Consider the following 18,374-nt stretch of genomic DNA (forward strand, 5'->3'; position numbering starts at 1 on the left):
TCTGGTTTTGATTTCCACTCTGAATCCCTGCAGCATGTGCTGAGCTCGGCCACTGGGAGCTTTAAATGCTCTCTGCGCTGAAAGATCCCGCCTGGCTCTTCCGCAGCGACTCACCTCGGCTTGCTGTAGCCGTCCGTTGAGTTCACCGCTGCCGCCGGCAGTATGGCGCTGCTGCCACGTCCTCGGGCGCGTGTGTCTCCTCTGTGGCCCTGAGCTCTGTTCTCAGTCCGCTTTCTCTCTGGAGCCTGGTGATTTTTTTGTTTCTCTGCTGATGGTGTTTTCTGGCTATGAAAGGCGCTGGTTTTGTGGTAATGGAGATTGTTTGTTAGCGGGGCTCTTAAGCCCCACTTTTCTCGGTTGCCATCTTCCCGGAAGTCCACGATTCTGTTTAGAAAAAACATCATAAAAACGTGAATGTAGAGTAAATTTTGACTGTATCAAAGTGTAACAAAAACCTGGGGTTCCAGAGGCCCTTATCTAAGCAGAAGTTAGACTCCCCTGGTTTTATGCTATTTTTCTGCCACCGAACCATATACCTAAAACACAAACAGATGGAAACATTCATTAACAATAATTTTATTTTAGTGGGTCTGGGGATGGAACCCAGGGCATTGGACCTCCAATCTACACTTCCTGCCCTATTTTTTACTCTTTATTTTGAAACAGGGTCTCACTGAGTTGCAAAGGGCCTCACTAAATAGCTGAGGCTGGCCGTGAACCGTGATCCTCTGGTCTCAACCTCCCGAATGCTGGGATTACAAGCGTGCGCCACCACATCCGGCTAACAATCATTTTGTAAAATAGAGTAATTCAGCTTTTAGGATTAGATCTATAGATTTCTCAAAGCAGAGAACAAGCCCTTCTGGTGAGGGTTTTTTTTTTTTTTTTTTTTTTTCAAAACACTTTGCCCTGAAGCCTGACTTATAGATTACTCAGCCTGAGCAAGTCTATTAAATTCAAACTTCTAGGCCAACAGATATGAATATGTATATACAATTTTTTTTTTTTTTTTTTTTTTTGGTGGTACTGGGGATTAAGCCCAGCGACAGCCTATCTTCAAGTTACACCTCCAGCCCTTGCTAGTTTTTTGTTTGAAACAGGACCTCACTAGGTTGCTAAGGCTGTCATTAAGTTACCGAGGCTGCTCTTGAACCTGTGATCCTCCTGTCTCAGTATTGCAAGTGCTTGGATTACAGGCATGCACCACCATGCCTGGCTCAGTTCTGTATTTGTAGACTTCTTGAGTTGGGGACCTTCACAGCATCTTCGTTTTACCCTGTTCATGCGGAACCACGATGGAGATTGCGAGAGAAATTTAGAGTAGCATTCCCGTATTTAAAAGCACGCTCTCCAACAAAGATACCTCGTTTGTTAGCTCCCCTAAAAAGTAGAGTTAGCCGGGCGTGGTGCGCACGCTTGTAATCCCCACGCTTGGGAGGCTGAGACAGGAGGATCGCACAGGTTCGAAGCCAGCCTCAGCTACTTAGTGAGGCTCTCAGCAACTCAGTGAGACCCTGTTTCCAAATAAAGTATAAAATAGGTCTGGGAGTATAGCCCGGAGGCAGAAAGACCCTGGGTTCCACCCCCAGTACCACCAAAAAAAAAGTTGATGTGTTGTTACACAGTAATGTTTTGATTTTACTGGAGTGAGTTTAATTCTGAAAATTTTAAGATTTCCATCTGAAACTTTTGTTTACTTACACAATCAATGGTTTTTTTTTTTTTGTTTTGTTTTGTTTTTTGGTGGTACTAGGGTTCCTGGAAGCCCTTCTATATCCGGGCTACACTCCCAGACCTATTTTTTTAGTTTTTTGGAAACAGGGTCTCTTAAGCCAGCGCGGCTGGCTTCGAACCTGCGCGATCCTCCTGTCTCCACCTCCCAAGCGCGGGGATGACAAGCGTGCGCCACCACGCCTGGCCAATGGGATCTTTTTAACCAAAGTAATTTTAAGGAGAATATATTTTGGAGGTAAAATTCACATGACATGCAGTCCACGTTTTAAAGTGTAGTTTAGTGTGTTGAGTGTAGTCGCCGTGTCATGCAGCCCTTACCTTCTGTAGTTTCAGAACTCTCGTCATCCCTGACAAGCACCCCTTAGCTCAGTAACCACCATTTCCCCTTCCTGCCATTCCCTGGTAACCTCCCCTCTGCTTCCTGTGTGTCTGGATTTACCCGTTCTGGATTTGTCATATACAAGGAATCCCTCTATGAGGCTTCTATGCCTGGCTTCCTTCACTTAGCATAATGTTTTCAACATCCACCCAAGTTACAGTACGTATCACTGTCTTCTCCTTTACATGGCTGAGTAATACTCCACTGTGTGTTTATAGCACAAGAGTATGTTGCCCCATCGGTGAGTTAATGACTGTGTTAGTTATCTCCACCTCTCAGTTATTATGAATAGTGCTGTTATAGACACCCAGGACCAAGGTTTCAGTTACACGTGTATTTTCTTTTCTCAGTTACATGGTTTCTGTCTCTTGTATATGTGCAAGCAGCATTGCTGCACCCTATGGTTATGCTGGGTTTAACTTTGGGAAACTGCCAGCTGTTTTCTGCAGTGGCTGAGCCATTTTATTTCCCACCAGCAGTGTCCGGTGGTTCCTGTTTCTCTACTTTCTCAACAACACTTGTGTTCTTGTTTCGGATTACAGCCCCTCGAATGAGCATGCGTGGCTTCTTAGTTTGGGTTTGCATTAGCAGGAGATTAGTGACAGTGAGCATCTTCTCCTGTGCTTCCAGGCCATTTGTATATCTTCGAAGAAATGGCTATTCAAGACCTTTGCCCATTTTTTAATGTGTTTGCCTTTTTTTCTTCTTAACTTGTAGAGTTCTTTCTGGTTGGTAAACTTTTTCAGATATATCATTTTGGATATGTACTCCCATTCTGCGGATTGATGTTTACATTTCTGATAATAGATTTTGATGCCAAAACACTTTTAATTTTTATGAAGTCCAGTTTATCTTTTTTAGTAAATTTTTCTGTTGCACTTGGTTTGTATTAAGTTTGAGAAGCCAGGGCCAAATCTGAAGCTATGAAGTTTTTTGTTGTTGTTGTTGTTGGGGTTTTTGGTTTTTTTTTGGTTTTTTTGGTGGTACTGGGGTTCTTGGAAACCCTTCTACCTCCGGGCTACACTCCCAGAGCTTTTTTTTTATATTTTTTATTTGGAAACAGGGTCTCTTAAGCCAGCGAGGCTGGCTCTGAACCAGTGTGATCCTCCTGTCTCCGCCTCCCAAGTGTGGGGATTACAAGCGTGCGCCACCACGCCCGGCTGATATGAAGTTTTAACTCTACTTTTCTTTGAGAATTTTAGCTCCTGCACTTAGAAGTTTAGCTTTTACCCCTGAGACATTGGTTTATTTGGGCTAATTTTTGTAGAAGGGGTGTGGTGGGAGTTCAACTTTATTCTGTCTAGTTCTCCCAGCACAATTGGTTGGGAAGACTCTTCTTTCTTCCACTGGATGGTGTTGACACCTGGTCGAAGTCAGTCGGCCATACTGGGATTAGGAGTGGGCTGAGTGCTGGAGCTCACTAACGTGTGCCAGGGCCTGGGTTCAGTCCTCGCACTGGGGGGAAGTCAGTTGGCCGGGGTGTCTGAGTTGACTTCTGGACACTCAGTTCTGTTCTGTTGGTGTTTGTGACTGTCCTGTGCCAGTGTCAGAGTTTTGATAAACTGTATAGCTTTGTAGTAAGTGCTGAAGTTGAGAACTGTGAGCCCTCCAACTTTCTTTTTTTCCAAAATCGTTTCACCTATTTGTAGCTCCCTGCAATCAGATATGGAAAAAGCGCCGGAATTGGGATGGCATTCAGATTTTTCTGTGAGAAATAAATGCTGGGCTTGCGTTGAACCCGCCCTCACTTGGCCATCCTCACGGTATTGAACGTGGATGTTTCCCCATCTGGTCAGCTGTGCTTTCGGCAGTGTTGATAGCTTTCATTCTGCAAGTCTCTTCCTTCCTTGGTTAAATGTCCTCCTGGGTATTTTCTTTTGGACGCTGTTATAAAGGCAGTTATTTTTTTCTTTTCCTTTGATTGTGTGTTGATCTTAAGCCCTGCAACTCTGCTGACCTTATTAGCTCTCGCAGTTTTTTGTGGATTCTTTGGGGTTTCCCGTATACAATCCCCTGCAGACAGAAATACTTGTACTCTTCCAATTCCAATGCCTTTTCTTGACGAATCGCTCTGGGCTTTCATAGCAGTATTGAAAATGAGCGTCCTCGTCCTGCGTCTGATCTCACACGGAAGCCGTCGGTCTCTCACCACTGAGTATGATGATAGTTATGGGTTTCCACAAAAATATCTTAAGGGAATTCCCTTCTATCCTTAGTTTTCTGAGTGATTTTATCATGAGAGAGTGGGCCCATTTTTAAAAAAAAAACCTAGTTTGGCTCAAGGTAATAAAAGTGTAAACTTGAAAAAGAATGTACCAGTAGATTTCATTGAGGATTTTGTTCTTCTGTTCCTCCGTGTGTATCTTGCTGGGGTCGTGTTCATCTAGGTGGTGGACATAATGCGAGTCAACGTGGACAAGGTGTTAGAAAGAGACCAGAAGCTCTCCGAGTTAGATGACCGTGCAGACGCGCTGCAGGCAGGAGCTTCTCAGTTTGAGACAAGTGCTGCCAAGTTGAAGAGAAAATACTGGTGGAAGAATTGCAAGGTAATTCTCTCCTACCTGACCTGTGTATGCGTTCCTGTCTCTACTCTCCTAGGATTGACCAGGCTGTGATTTCTGAACCTCGATGAATCTGGGATAAGGATTTGACTTCCTACCTGTGCACATTCGCGTCTAAAACACACGCTGTGTCCCCTTTCACCACCCACAGCGAGGAATCCCCAGGTTCATGGCCGATCTTAAGAGGCAGGTAGAACAGGAATGTCTCAAGTCACAGACCAAGCCCCTTCAGGCCCTCAGCCCCCATCCCTGACAGCCTGACAGGGGAGCCTGGCGTTGGCGGTCAGTTTGCAGGTAGCTCTGTGAACGCTCCAAGGTCGAGGGGAAGAAACCCCCCAACAGGAGAGGAGAGGGCGGCCAAAAGCAGATTTGATGTAGTTAGCAAACAAATGTCCTACGGTCAAATCCCAGATACGTCTTGCTCTCTGCATTGCTTAGAAGTGACACCTTGAGACACTCAGGACAAGCTTAGTTATGTGGAAAACTTGAATGTACAAAAAGATCCCTGCTAGGGGCCACCGGTCATTGGAACATGTATGTATGTATGTATGTATGCATGTATTTTGTGTGTGTGTGTGTGTGTGTGTGTGTGTGTGTGTGTGTGTGTGTGGTACTGGGATTGGAACCCAGGGGCCTTCTACATCCGGGCTACACTCCCAGACCTATTTTATACTTTTTTATTTGAAACAGTCTCACTAAGTTGCTGAGAGCCTCACTCAGTAGCTGAGGCTGGCTTTGGACCTGCGCGATCCTCCTGTCTCAGCCTCCCAAGCGCGGGGATTACAAGCGTGCGCTACCACGCCCAGCTGGAGCATATTTTGAAAGGCAGGGAATGACCTCCAGTCCCTAGTTGAGAGCATTCCATTTAGGCTTTATGAATTATGGATTGGTCCCTACTACGGCGCACCTCAGTTTCCCTTTCAGCTATTAGAAGGCTGCTGTAGTGAGGATTTTCAGCAAGCACTTAATACCTGCTTCTGAGCCGTGACCGCCTGTGTTGTGTTGCAGATGTGGGCCATAGGGATCAGTGTCCTGGTCATCATCATCGTCATCATCATCGGTGAGTCTTTGTTCTCGGTGACACAGGGAACGGGTGGTGACCTGAGCTCCCCAAGGGCTTAACTGGGGTGGTTTTTTGTTTGCCTTTTTTTTTTTTTTTTTTTTTGGTGGTACTGGGAGTGGAACCCAGGGGCTTTTCTACCTCTGGGCTATACTCCCAGACCTATTTTATGCTTTATTTGGAACTCACTAAGTTGCTGAGAGCCTCATTCAGTAGCTGAGTCTGGCTTCGAACCTGTGGGATCTTCCTGTCTCAGCCTCACATGCATGGGGATTACAAGCGTGCGCCATCACACCTGGCAGCAGGCAGGTTCTTTTTTTTTTGCGGGTCTGGGGATGGATCCCAGGTACATTCGATCTCTGAGCTATACCCCCTGCCCTATTTTTACTCTTTATTTTGAAACAGGGTCTCACTAAGTAGTTGAGGCTGGCCATTAACCTGTAATCCTCCTGTCTCAGCCTCCCAAGAACAGATTACAGACATGCTCCACCATGCCCAACTTAATGGTGTTTTCTTTAACATATATTTTAAATATTTGCATTTTGTGTGACTAAAGTTTGAGGTTTTTTATATGAACGTTAATTTTTTTGAGGTTAGGAAAAATTGATTCATGTCTGCTGACTAATCATTTCTTCTCTCTGAATATATTTTTATTATATATTTCCTTTTATGTGGTGTGGTGATTTAAAGCATGGACCACCTATGGCCCATCCCGCTCGACCACCTCCAGCACTGTGGCCGTGGGCAAGCAATTTAGTATCTCAGGACCTCAGCTTCCTCATTCTAAGATTGGAGTGATGGTGGTACTTACCTTGTTAATGAGGTCACAAATCTGATTAATTTATAAAAGTGCTTAGGATGGCACACATATATACACACCAACTGTTGCTATTATTATTATAGATAATATTGTAAGAAACCATTGCCATTTTTAGCCCAGTTTATGGGAACTACTAAGAGAAGCGTGGCTTCCTTTATTTGCTAGGTAGATGTTTCCTTTTCTTTTTTTTTTTTTTTGGTGGTACTGGGGGTGGAACCCAGAGGCTTTCTGCCTTCGGGCTATACTCCCAGACCTTTTTTATATTTTATTTGGAAACAGGGTCTCACTAAGTTGCTGAGAGCCTCACTAAGTAGCTGAGGCTGGCTTCGAACCTGTGCAGTCCTCCTGTCTCAGCCTCCCAAGCACGGGGATTACAAGCGTGCGCACCACGCCCAGCTAGATGTTTCCTTTTAAGGAGAACTTATGGTTATTTGGACACTTTCTCTTTCAGTCTTACCTAAATTCCCAGACTTACTGGCTTATTGCCCCCTTCTCAGAAAAAAAAAAAAAGAAAAGAAAAAGGAATTACTCAGTGTCACCTTATTTTTCTTCCTTGCCCTTCCTTTGTACCTGGACACTGCCACCCCGGACGGCCGCATCCCTCCCCCGAGGCGTGGTACACTGACTTGGGGACCTGTGCCCGACAGCACGCAGAGATGCCTCTGCGGGGAGCTGGCCAGTGGCGTTCCTGTCCACATTTAGACAGCAGGACTCACTGCTCCTTCTGGGTTGTACTCAAAGACTAAACGGCCTTTTCCCGTTTTTAAATTTTGCTTCATAGTATGGAGTGTCTCTTCATGAAGAACCGGCGAGACTCGGGCCCGCTTGCTGTTCAGGAAACCTCTGAAAGACTTTCCACTTAGAACCTGCTATGTTATCAAGCTTACCTACTGGGAGTTCCAAGATGATTATTTTTGTTAATTCACGTAAAGTTCAGTTTCTAGGATATGTGCCTTTGTTTTTAATACGCACTCCAAACTTGAGGTGCTGCCAGCCCCGCCCACATTCTGCACAGTGCCTTCACGGATTTCCCTCTGAGCTGAGAGAGAGGACCTCTTAAACTGCCAAGCGCGGTAATCTAGACACAGGTATTGTCGCTAATCAATTGCCATTGACTCCAATTATGGGAATTTGGTCCAGGTTAGCTCTCCTGGTCGTTTGAAATTATCTTGAGAACCACATTTTAATGTTTTAGTAATCAGGTTTCCAACTTGTGCCTTCCAGAAAGAACACTACTGTCTAATGCCAACTTGTGACAATAACAGGCTGTGCCTGATTTTTACTTCCCTGGTTCCCAGTAGGAGAACCCTCTCCTTTTTGTAAGCACTACTGACTCTTGCTATATTTAAAATAAGATGCTGATAAAGAAATTTTGCTCTCACTTTACATACGAAGATGTTTACTTGTTATCTATCACTTGCTAAAATATATTACTCAGAAGTAATACCCGTTTTAAAAGTTTTTATAGAACTATGAATATGACCAAAGTTTCTATTTTGCCAAAAAGTTAAATTCAAATAAAATGTTCCTAAGTCTGTCTCTGACAGATAAATTGAGAAAAGTGCCAAATGGACTTCAAGGTGCCTTTCAAAAGCGAAACAGTTCTGTCCTCAGGACCCTCGCGGTCTTGACCGCCTGTCTTGCTTTGAGATGCTGTGGACGCTGCGTCCCCGCCCCGTGTGGCGGTCTCCACGGTAATGAGTTAGCGGTTTGAGCTACACTTGCCGTCTGGTCTCCCGTTTGTGGACAGTTTACCCAGCACTTTGCAGCCCATCAGAGTGTGTCTCTAACGATGTGAGCTACAGTATTGCCGCTTTTGAGTCAGCCATCTTGACCCTGACCGTTACCTGGTTCAGCCCTCACAGACCCTAGCCTCTGGCGCTTTGCTTCCCAATTTTATCCACAGCCCATTCTCTACAGCAGTCTTGTGAGTAGCACCTGGGTGAGGCCGTGGTCAGAGGCGGGTGACCTGTCAGAGCAGACCTGGCGGAGACGTCTCTCCCACTTTGTAAGCTCCGCACAGGATGCTCCTGTGGGAGTAGTAGCTGGTGTCACCTGAGAGACCCATAGTGTACATGAGACTCACCATCAAGGCAGGTGGCCTAGGAGTTCAGGTATGAAGGAAAGCCGGCGAGGAGGCGCTGAGGGAGGCACACAGGCTGCTTTCCCGCGGCCCACTCACTAGAATGTTCTAAAATTCGTGCTGACGCGCGAGTGTGTCTGTCTGGTGCTCCAGGACATGGTTATGTGTCTTTCATGTCTGCTCCCCGACATCGCTGAGACAGTTTAGTGTTGGAGACACGCCTCGCACGCCCAGCTGTGAGGAAGGGACAGGAGCGCACCGCAGCCTCGGCCCTGCCCGAGGCCGCCTCTGAAACCTCATCCCCTGTGGCCCCGGGGTACCTCGCTGTGTCTGTGCTGGAAAATGCCTGCTATAATGAGCTGAATAAAGTGTTTATAAACACGATCTCTCGCCTCCGTTCCTTGGAGAAGGGTCCAGATCCTAGAAATGACATTACTTGCTGCCCCACCCCCGCTATTTCCCATCTTTCTCCCCATTCCCTTCCAGGTACTCTTTCCTAGCACTCCCACCTTTCCCCACCGTGCTCCCTGGGAAAAGTGCTTCTTGACTTCAGATGAGGCGGAGGCTGGCGTTCGGTTTCCAGTGCTCAGGACTTGGCTTTTGTGCCTTTATAATTCGGCCTTGCAGAATCGACAAGCAGAGCTGGTCCTGTATGTGGTGGACTAGGTAGCCGCCAGTGGGGGCAGGTTAGCTGGGTGGTGAGGGCCCCTCCAGAACATGGCTCTCCTTTTAAAAGGTCCTGCAGCCTGCAGCCTGCCTTCCCTTGAGGGCCTCCACTCTGACTCTGCAACTCCAAGCAAACAGTGTAACAGGAAGGAAGCAGGTTTCTTTATGCTTACTACTTAAAAACCCAGATACCCTTTCATTACAAGCCCAGCCATGATTTGGCCCTTCCTAGCTTTCTGACCTGTCTCACAGCACTGCTTTTAGGCAGAGCGCTCTGCCCTCCTGTTCTCAGTGCTGGGGATCTGTGGGGCCACCTCCTGCCCTGAGACAGCGCCACCTTCTCAGAAGCCCACCCTGATGGCCTGCTCCAGGACCTTTTCCTCCACCCTCCTCTGTCCCAGGTACATTTCATCTCATTGGCCAGCTGCTTTATTTCCTGCACCGCAGCTACTGCTTTCTGAACTTAATTTTACTGCATGCTGTTCAGACGGAGACGCCCCGAGTGGCAGAGTGGCCTTCACTGTACCCAGGGGTAGCAGTCATCCTTGCCTAGATAGGCACTCAACTCAGTGAATGTAGTTTGAGAGCAGTGCTTAGGAAATGACTGAAAAAGAGTTATCACTTGTTAAAACAGTGGCTTATCCTATAGTTAGGCGGGCAACCGCCCACTCCTCGGCACTTTTTCTCTATATGCAATGTTCATCTAGTAAATACTATTTCTGATACGCCAGGCTGCAGAGGGCAGGGCTTCGGGCCCTGAACCTTGCACCTTTCATTGTGGATGTCTTTGGAGCCCTCAGGAAGCGGGGAAGGGCCCCTGAGGTGTGGCTTTGGGGTCACACTGGGTTCTCCCTGGCCTCCGGGATGTGAGGGCGGAGCCGTGTGTTTCTTCTCTTCGCTCTCCACTGCCACCGAGCTCTGTACACCCGCCTGGCATGGGCTGACCCTCCAAATCTCCCAGAACTATGAGCAAATAAATCGGTGGTCATTTTCGATTACGGCAGTAAGAATGTTGCCACACACACCAGCTAAACGAGCTTTCAGACTGTTAATACACCTCCCTTTTCTCAAGCGAAGCATCTTTTCCATACACTTGTCCGCCAATTGCCGAAAGAACCAGTAACTTCAGATAGGCCAGAGAAGCGGTTCAGTTCCACGGTCAAACTTCTCTTTCTGAAAATCGGGTTGGACTTTACCCAGTTGCTTCAATCCCGCCATCTCACCGTTAGAGTTAGCGAGAGGGGCGGCAAGGCTAGGAAAGATGCAGCTAACAGGAGCTCAAGTAGACGGACACACGCAGCCCTGGCCCACTCCAAGCTACTGGCAGTCTGGACTCGCAGGCGCCAACACGGAAGCGCGGGCCTCCCGACCACGCCCACTCCTCCATCAGGCCCCGCCCCCTCGTGACTGGCAGCTCCAGGGCCCTACCACTACTGCACCCGCCGCACCAGCGCCCCACCCTCCCAGTGCTTGACTGGCGCGGCCAGGCCCGAGCGTCCTCCGGGCCGCCCCGCCCGCCCCGCGCAGCCCTCAACCTCCGTGTTATGTAACGTGCTCCGGGGCCGAGGCCCCGCCCACTCGCCTGCGGTTATGTAACCGGGGAGCCCCGACTCTGGCCCCGCCCCCTAGCCAATGGTGGCTCGCGCGGCCGGCCGCGCCGGCCAATCGCAGGCCTAGGGGGCGTGGCCGGGCGCGCGGCGCGCGGGGGGCGTGGCGCGGCTGCAGCCCGGCACGCGGCGAGCCTCGAGACTGCGCGGGGCGGCGGCGGCGGCGGCGGCGGCGAGCCCTCCTCCCGCCCCGGCCCGGGACGCCGCGCTCACGGCGCTCGCCGACTCTGCGGGACTGGGGCGGTGGGAAAGTTGGTGCGGGCCGAGGCCCCTTCCCCGGGCGGCGTCGCCCCCCGCCCCGCACCCTGGAGGCCGGGCCCGCGACTGCACGGCCATGCCCCGGAGAAAAGCGCCCCTGAGATGAGAGCGGCGGGCGGGTGCGGGCCCTGGTGACCAGCTTCCCCGACGCCATGGCCGGCCCCGAGGAGCGAGGTCCGTCGCCGTGGCCGGCCGCAGCGTGAGGAAGCCGGCGGCGGACGGCGGGCTGCCCGCGCGCCATGGACGCCCGCGAAGGCCTGGCCGCGCCCCGCGGAGCCCGCGCTGAGCCCGGGGGCCGGACGAGCCCGGGGCCCTCCGGGGCCGAGGACGCGGAGCAGCGCGGCCGCAGGTGACGCCCGCGCCCCCGGGCCCGGCGCCGCCCCCTGGACCCGCAAACGGGAGAGCGGGCTTAAGGCTACTCAACCCCGGGGAAAGTACGGGGACAGGGAGATAATGGAGGAAGCAATGACCCCGGGTCAACCAGAGAGTAGTCCGGAAGGAGGTAAAAAGAGGCTTAAAAAGTTGGCCGAGTTGAGGCTCAGGTGAGACTGAGTTTGACATTGTCCACGTCTTTGCCTCGGGCTCCTCACCTGTAAGAAAAGGGATGATGGAGCCCGGCGTGGTGGCGCACGCTTGTCATCCCTGTATTCAGGAGGCTGAAACCTGGAGGATCTCGGTTCGCGGCCAGCCTCAGCTACTTAATGAGGCCCTCTGCAACTTAGTGAGACCCTGTTTCAAAAATAAGAAATAAAAAATAGGGGCAGGGGGTGTAGCTCAGGTCAAATGCCCCTGGGTTTCATCCCCAAACCCGCAAAGAAAAAAAAAAAGGATGATGGGATGAGGAACCAACCAGGAAGGAAGAGTTGATGGCGCCTAGAAGACCTCAGAATGGAGTATGTGTTCCCTGATTGTTTTTGGCCTTGCCATTTCTCAATTTTTTTTTTTTTCTTCCAGTGAACAAGATCGGAGCAAAGTGTTTGAAGAACTCATAGCGGTTGTCCAAGAAATGAAAAAATACTTCCCAGCGGAGAGACACAGTAAGCCAAGCACCCTAGACGCCCTCAACTACGCCCTTCGCTGTGTACACAGTGTGCAAGGTGAGCGCGCTGCAGAGAAAATGATGGTTCAGGTGCGCCCTTGATGATACATGCTGGGGCCTGGGTCACAGAGCTTGAGCTGTCTGTAAGATCTCTGGAGCGGGTCGGGTACTGATTTCAGTAGTGTCTCAGTTTTTCAAATTTGAGAGACGGAGGGAACTGTATTTGTCTCTAGCTGAGTAATTATGCAATGTTATGCTGATGTGTTGCAAGAGAGCTTAGCACAGTTTGAAGACTGACTTTTTAAAGGAACGTTGTCTTCAGTGGAGGTGACCAGAGAGAACATATTTGACTAAATACAGTTTACCTTTTCCTGCCATAAACATATTTTGAAAATACAGTCATGCCATATCAAGAATTGACCACATTAAAAATGAACATTTTTTTCCTTTTTCTGACTTTTCAAGGGATTTTATTAGGAGAAGCCTTTGTGTTCCATCTATGATAATATGTTCCTCAGTGCAAAATTTCCACCATAAAAATTAGGTGTGTATTTGGAACATTGGAGCTCGTTAATTTCTTTTAGTATGTTAAACACATCTTATTTCTTACGAGCTAGAAGATGCATAATTCATAAAGTTTACCATCATAAGTTTGCAGAACTATCAATATTTTAGGTAGAAGCAGAAAATGATCTGGCTTGAAGAAAAGACGCCTAGGGTGTCATCATCCTAAGAAAATAAGCCATCTTGATAGTGCTAAAGATAATTTTCTAATGATATTGTTGTCACCAGACTACCTGTTTATTTCCCTGTGTTTCTTAGCAAACAGTGAATTTTTCCAGATTCTCGGTCTAAATGGAGGACCTCAGGCAGACATGACCATGTACAGTCTCAAGGAGCTGACCACTATTGCTTCTGAACACACTTCCAAAAACACAGTAAGAATTCATGAATTTTGCCCTCTCAACCCTGATAACTTTTCCTAAAAGCCTCCTCTGGTTGCAGATTTTTTAAAATAATAACTGAAAGTTCCAATAACCATAATATGAGTAGATGAAGGAGGAAACTGCTGAAAGAAGCATTACGTAGTTTCTCCTGTCCTTGCCACATAAAATGTCTGAAAACAGAAGTAATCCATTGTGCACTTTGTAGAAGTTTTATTTATTTTGGGTTGTCAGGTGTTTCTATTCCTTTGGCATCCCTGAGTTCTCTCAAGAGGAAAAAAACAATAACACTGCAGCGTAATTTCCTGCATCTTATTCTAATCTCTGAATTGTTAATTTCTATTTATATCATTCTTAGTTTCATACCTACTACTTCAAGTTGTAACAACTGGATTTTGTAGAACAGGTGAGTTGAGATGCTGCCATTTTTTGTGAAATTTGGAAGAGACCTTTAGTATGTCTTTTAGGAATCTCTTCTATTTAGACCTCAATAAACATAATTGTAGCTTATTGGTTTAATAATATTGCAACATGAGCTATATAATATAGCACTGTAATAGAGCTTATTTTACTAACAGGTTTGTATATAGTGCTGTAGTAGGTGCTCTGGGGCTTAAAAAAAGTTTAAGAAAATATTTGCCCTTTAAGGCCTCTAAAATAAAGCTAGCGTGGAAGATGGCAGTGCTAGCAAACGCAAGCAGTGGCTGCCTTTAAATGATATTTGTGTCTCATGGAACCAGTCAGAGCAGTGACTCTCAGGGAGTGAGGTCGTTCTTGAAGTAGGTACATCTTGAGCTTGGTCTTAAAGCCCAAACCCCGCAGTGCTGGCCAGACGTGCCTATAATTCCAGAACTTGGGAGGCTGAGGTAGGAGGATTGCAGGTTCCAGGCCAGCCTCAGCAACTTAGCAAGACCTTGTTTCACAGTAAACATAAAACAAGCTGGGGCCATAACTCAGAGGTAGAATGCCACGGTGTTCGGTCCCCAGACCTAAAAACAAAAAAGGCCGGGCGTGGTGGCGCACGCTTGTCATCCCCGCGCTTGGGAGGCAGAGACAGGAGGATCGCGCTGGTTCAAAGCCAGCCGCGCGCGTTGGCTTAGGAGACCCTGTTTCCAAATAAAAATGTAAAAATAGGTCTGGGAGTGTAGCCCGGAGGTAGAAGGACTTCCAGGAACCCCAGTACCACCAAAGAAAAAGAAAAAGAAAAAAAAGAAAACCCCTCCAGATATAAGGTGTAATTTGTGAAAGGAAGAAATCAGAAGTTTATGTACCATTTGTATGTTTCATCTGCCCAGCATACTTTTGGGGGTAGAAATCATATCTTCAGAAGGTAAAATGGAGGTGTTATAATAATTTTTTCTAAAAATCCTGGTCAAAACTATTTGGGGGATTTTATTGTCTTTGTAGGACGCCTGTGCTTTAGGCCATTGGTGATGTGGAAATCAACCTTCTGGGTTATTTCTAATAAGTATATTAATATCTGCATTTGTTTTAATTTTTTTAATAGGATACCTTTGTGGTGGTGTTTTCCTTTCTATCTGGAAGGTTAGTGCATGTTTCTGAACAGGCCCCTTTGATCCTGAATTGTAAGAAAGACTTCTTGGAGTCCTCTCACTTTGCTGACCTGCTTGCCCCTCAAGATGTGAGGGTGTTCTGTGCACACACTGCCCGAGCTCAGCTTCCTTTCTGGACCAGCTGGACCCGAAGAGGTAACATGACCAATGTTTATATGTGCCCCAAGATCAGCCTCATTCTTAGAGATATACTACAGTAATTAATGCATTATTTGGGACTCAAACTATATGGTTTAAATGCTTCTAGTACATAAAGACCCAAGAAGTTTGTTTTCATATAATTAATGGTTTGCTTTTAAAGTCATGCTGTATTATTTTTCTTTAAGAGCTTAGTATCGGCCTTCTTTTTTATTTTAAACCTTTTCTCTAATGAAAAAAAAAAAACGTTTTTAAATTGGGTATGGGGCTACATGCCTACAAGTTAGGACTTGGGAAGTTGAGGCAGAGAATCGCAGGTTTAAGGCCCCCTCGGCAACTTAGCAGTACCCTGTTTCAAAATAAAAAGGGCAAGGAGTTTAGATCAGAGGGAAAATGATCCTGAGTTCAATCCCCAGTACAAAAATAGAAGAAAAAAAAAATCAAATTGTAGTAAAAAACAAACAACATGCGCTTGTAATCCCCGCACTTGGGAGGCGGAGACAGAAGGATCGCGCAGGTTCAAAGCCAGCTGTGCTGGCTTAAGAGACCCTGTTTCCAAATTAAAAAAAAAAAAAAAACATGAAATTTGCCACCTTAATCATTTTAAGTGGTGTGAAGTGTTTATGTTGTTGTGAAACAGATCGCCAGGACTCTTTGTCTCTGCAATGTCAGTGTGTGTGTGTGTGTGTGTGTGTGTGTGTGTGTGTATACATATATATATATATATATATATTTATTTATTTATTTTTGGTGGTACTGGGGTTCCTGGAAGCCCTTCTACCTCCGGGCTACACTCCCAGACCTATTTTTACATTTTTATTTGGAAACAGGGTCTCCTAAGCCAGCGCGCGCGGCTGGCTTCGAACCTGCGCAATCCTCCTGTCTCCGACTCCCAAGCGCAGGGATTACAAGCGTGTGCCACGACGTCCAGCAGTATATATCTTTTTTTAATCCTATTCTTGCCCCAGTGAAGAGCAGCCTTGCATGTCCCTCTCCTCACTCTAGAGTTTTACAGCACCTTTTCTAAGTACTTTGACACACACTGTAGAAAATATGCCTGTCGTCCTTCCCTCCCTCTAGCTTCCGCTCTCCTTTTCCCGCCTTTCAAAAATACTGATTTCCTTTCTCTCCATCTCTGAGTGCACGTTTCCATCCTTTAGTTTTCAGTGTTTGTCTCTCTGCTTTCATTAGTCATGTTACCATTTTCGAGCAGTCGCTCTGGGCCAGGAACCACTCTAGATCCTGGGATACAGCGGGCCCAGGACAGGGCCTCGCTATTGCTTGCTGCGCTTCTGCGTTTTCCCTTCAGCGTTCGCTGCCCGTCTCTCTCGTCTCTTCAGCCTTTTCACCTTTGCTGAGTAGTGATTGCTGTGATGTTTCCCTTCCATATACAAACTTTTTGTTGTTGTTGTTTTTGCAGTACTGGGAGTGGAACCCAGGGGCATTTTACCTCCGAGATACACCGCCAGCCCTATTTTTTAGACTTTATTTTGAAACAGGGCCTCACTGAGTTGCAAAGGGCCTCAGGAAGTAGCTGAGGCTGTCCGTGAATCGCGATCCTCCTGTCTCAGGCTCCCTAGTGCTGGGATTGCAAGCGTGCGCCCACGCCTGGCTCTCATATACAAACTTAGTAGCTCCTGAAATGATTGTCTTCTAGACCTCAAACTTATACCATAAAGGACTGATGTGCCCTGCTTTACTAGAAATCATACTTATAAACCTCTAGGATCCAAGCTCACACTGAGAGCAGTTAATGAGACCTACACCTGTTCTAGGCTGAACCTAGAGTAACCTCTTTGAGCCTCTTCCGTTGAGCTCAGAGAATGTAAGAGGACACAGGAGCTGTGGACTGGGCCGTTGTCAGCCTCAGTCCTTCATTAAAACATGTTCTACTTCACAATGGGTGTACGAGCCTCTCAGAAGGATCAGGCTGCTCCTTCAGAACCGACTGCCAGAATCAGGAGGAGCCCACACATTGATGGCCTGGGTGTGGAGCGCTTCCTGCGCCTCCCTAGCCTGGCGCACAGCGCACGCGCTGTGTGGTCAGTGTGCTTGGAGCTCAGGTGTCGGGGCCACACGTCGAGGACAAGAGTGTACATTACCGTGGGGTCACTTTCTGACTTCCTGTGATCCTCTGCTCAGAAGTGCAGAGACTTGGCCTATTTAGTATTTTGATTCTTTAGTATTCTTACTATTTATACCACCCCCAGTGTGTATTTTTTAAACTCCTCACAGTTCCATGGTTTTTATAAATGAGGACTTTTTGCTCCAGAGCACAAATTTCCAAAAGATATAATCAAGGAGCTCTACAAAGGAAGCAAGCAGCAGACACTTGGGTCAAGGATCAACCCCTCATTCGACCCTAAGCACATTCGTTTCTAAGTCACCACATCGGAAGTCAGCGGAATTGATGCCGCCGTTGGCAGGAGGGTCGTGGGGAAGCGTCACTGCGAGAAAGCACTGTTACTGACACCGTGAATTGGTGTGATCCAGAGACTCGCTCAGCAGTGCATGCTGAGTCACAAAATGATCGTATCATTTAACCTAGAACATAGCCGTCAGCAATGTATTCAAGGGAATTTGAGGTGAACCAAAGGAAAATCAAATTTCATGGGACGAAATGCTAAAAAATAGTCTAAACTTCCAATTTATTTATTTATTTATTTTGTGTGTGGTGGTACTGGGGTGGAACCCAGAGGCTTTCTACCTCTGGGCTATACTCCCAGACCTTTTTTCTATATTTTATTTGGAAACAGGGTCTCACTGAGTTGCTGCGAGCCTCACTAAGTAGCTGAGGCTGGCTTTGAACCCGTGCGATCCTCCTGTCTCAGCCTCCCAAGCGTGGGGATCCCGACCTAATCTTCCAATTTTTGACAAATGTCCAGACTACTACAGTAGAATAGACCATTATCATTAAAATTATTGTTTCAGAGGCTCCTTGCAGCCACATTTGAAGTAGTGAATTAATGGTCAGCCATGGGCCCTAGGACATCATAGGGAAAGAGAGGTTGGGGACCCTCTCCGCTTTGCCTGAGAGCTGCTGGGGCAAAGCAGAGCCCTCGGGGTGAGGAGAAGAGCCCGGTTCAGCCCAGGGCACCTGTCTACAGTAACCTGATGTTGGTGTGGTGGCAGAGCGGATCACTTTGCTAAGGGAGAGCTGCCCGAGGAGGGAAGTGACCGTTTGCCTCTGTTTTCAGCACCACAGTATGAATATGCTCCGGTGAAGTCCTTCTTCTGCAGGATCCGGTGAGTAGAGGGGCGACCGTGGTCAGGATCATGTCCGACCTTTATTTAGCACGCGTTGTGCTGCTTTTGTATTCAGCTAGACTGCGTTGTAGATATAAACAGCAACAAAACAAGGTTCGGCTCCTGCCACCAGGAATTTGTATTTGGATTGCGGAGAAGAAACACTTAGGAGGAAACAAGACAGTAATGCAGTAGGAAGGACGGTGGGGAGGTCCTTGCTACCCCAGGGCACGTAGGGAGGACGGTGGGGAGGTCCTTGCTACCC

The 18,374-nt window shown here is 47.5% G+C and overlaps 1 protein-coding gene across 1 annotated transcript in view; it reads left to right on the top strand.

Moving 5' to 3' along the window:
- Positions 1-11,407: 11,407 nt before the first annotated feature.
- The window catches only part of PER3 (period circadian regulator 3), a gene marked incomplete at both ends in the record, with an annotated part of 46,210 nt that continues 39,243 nt past the window's right edge, over positions 11,408-18,374 (top strand). The window contains 5 exons of the mRNA XM_080691267.1: positions 11,408-11,517; positions 12,123-12,265; positions 13,030-13,145; positions 14,659-14,860; positions 18,061-18,109. Coding sequence (XP_080547393.1) covers positions 11,408-11,517; positions 12,123-12,265; positions 13,030-13,145; positions 14,659-14,860; positions 18,061-18,109 — 620 coding nt within the window. The remainder of the gene's footprint in view (positions 11,518-12,122; positions 12,266-13,029; positions 13,146-14,658; positions 14,861-18,060; positions 18,110-18,374) is intronic.

The sequence above is a fragment of the Muscardinus avellanarius genome, assembly GCF_963383645.1.
Source record: "Muscardinus avellanarius genome assembly, chromosome: 3".
In the NCBI taxonomy this organism is placed as follows: Eukaryota; Metazoa; Chordata; class Mammalia; order Rodentia; family Gliridae; genus Muscardinus; species Muscardinus avellanarius.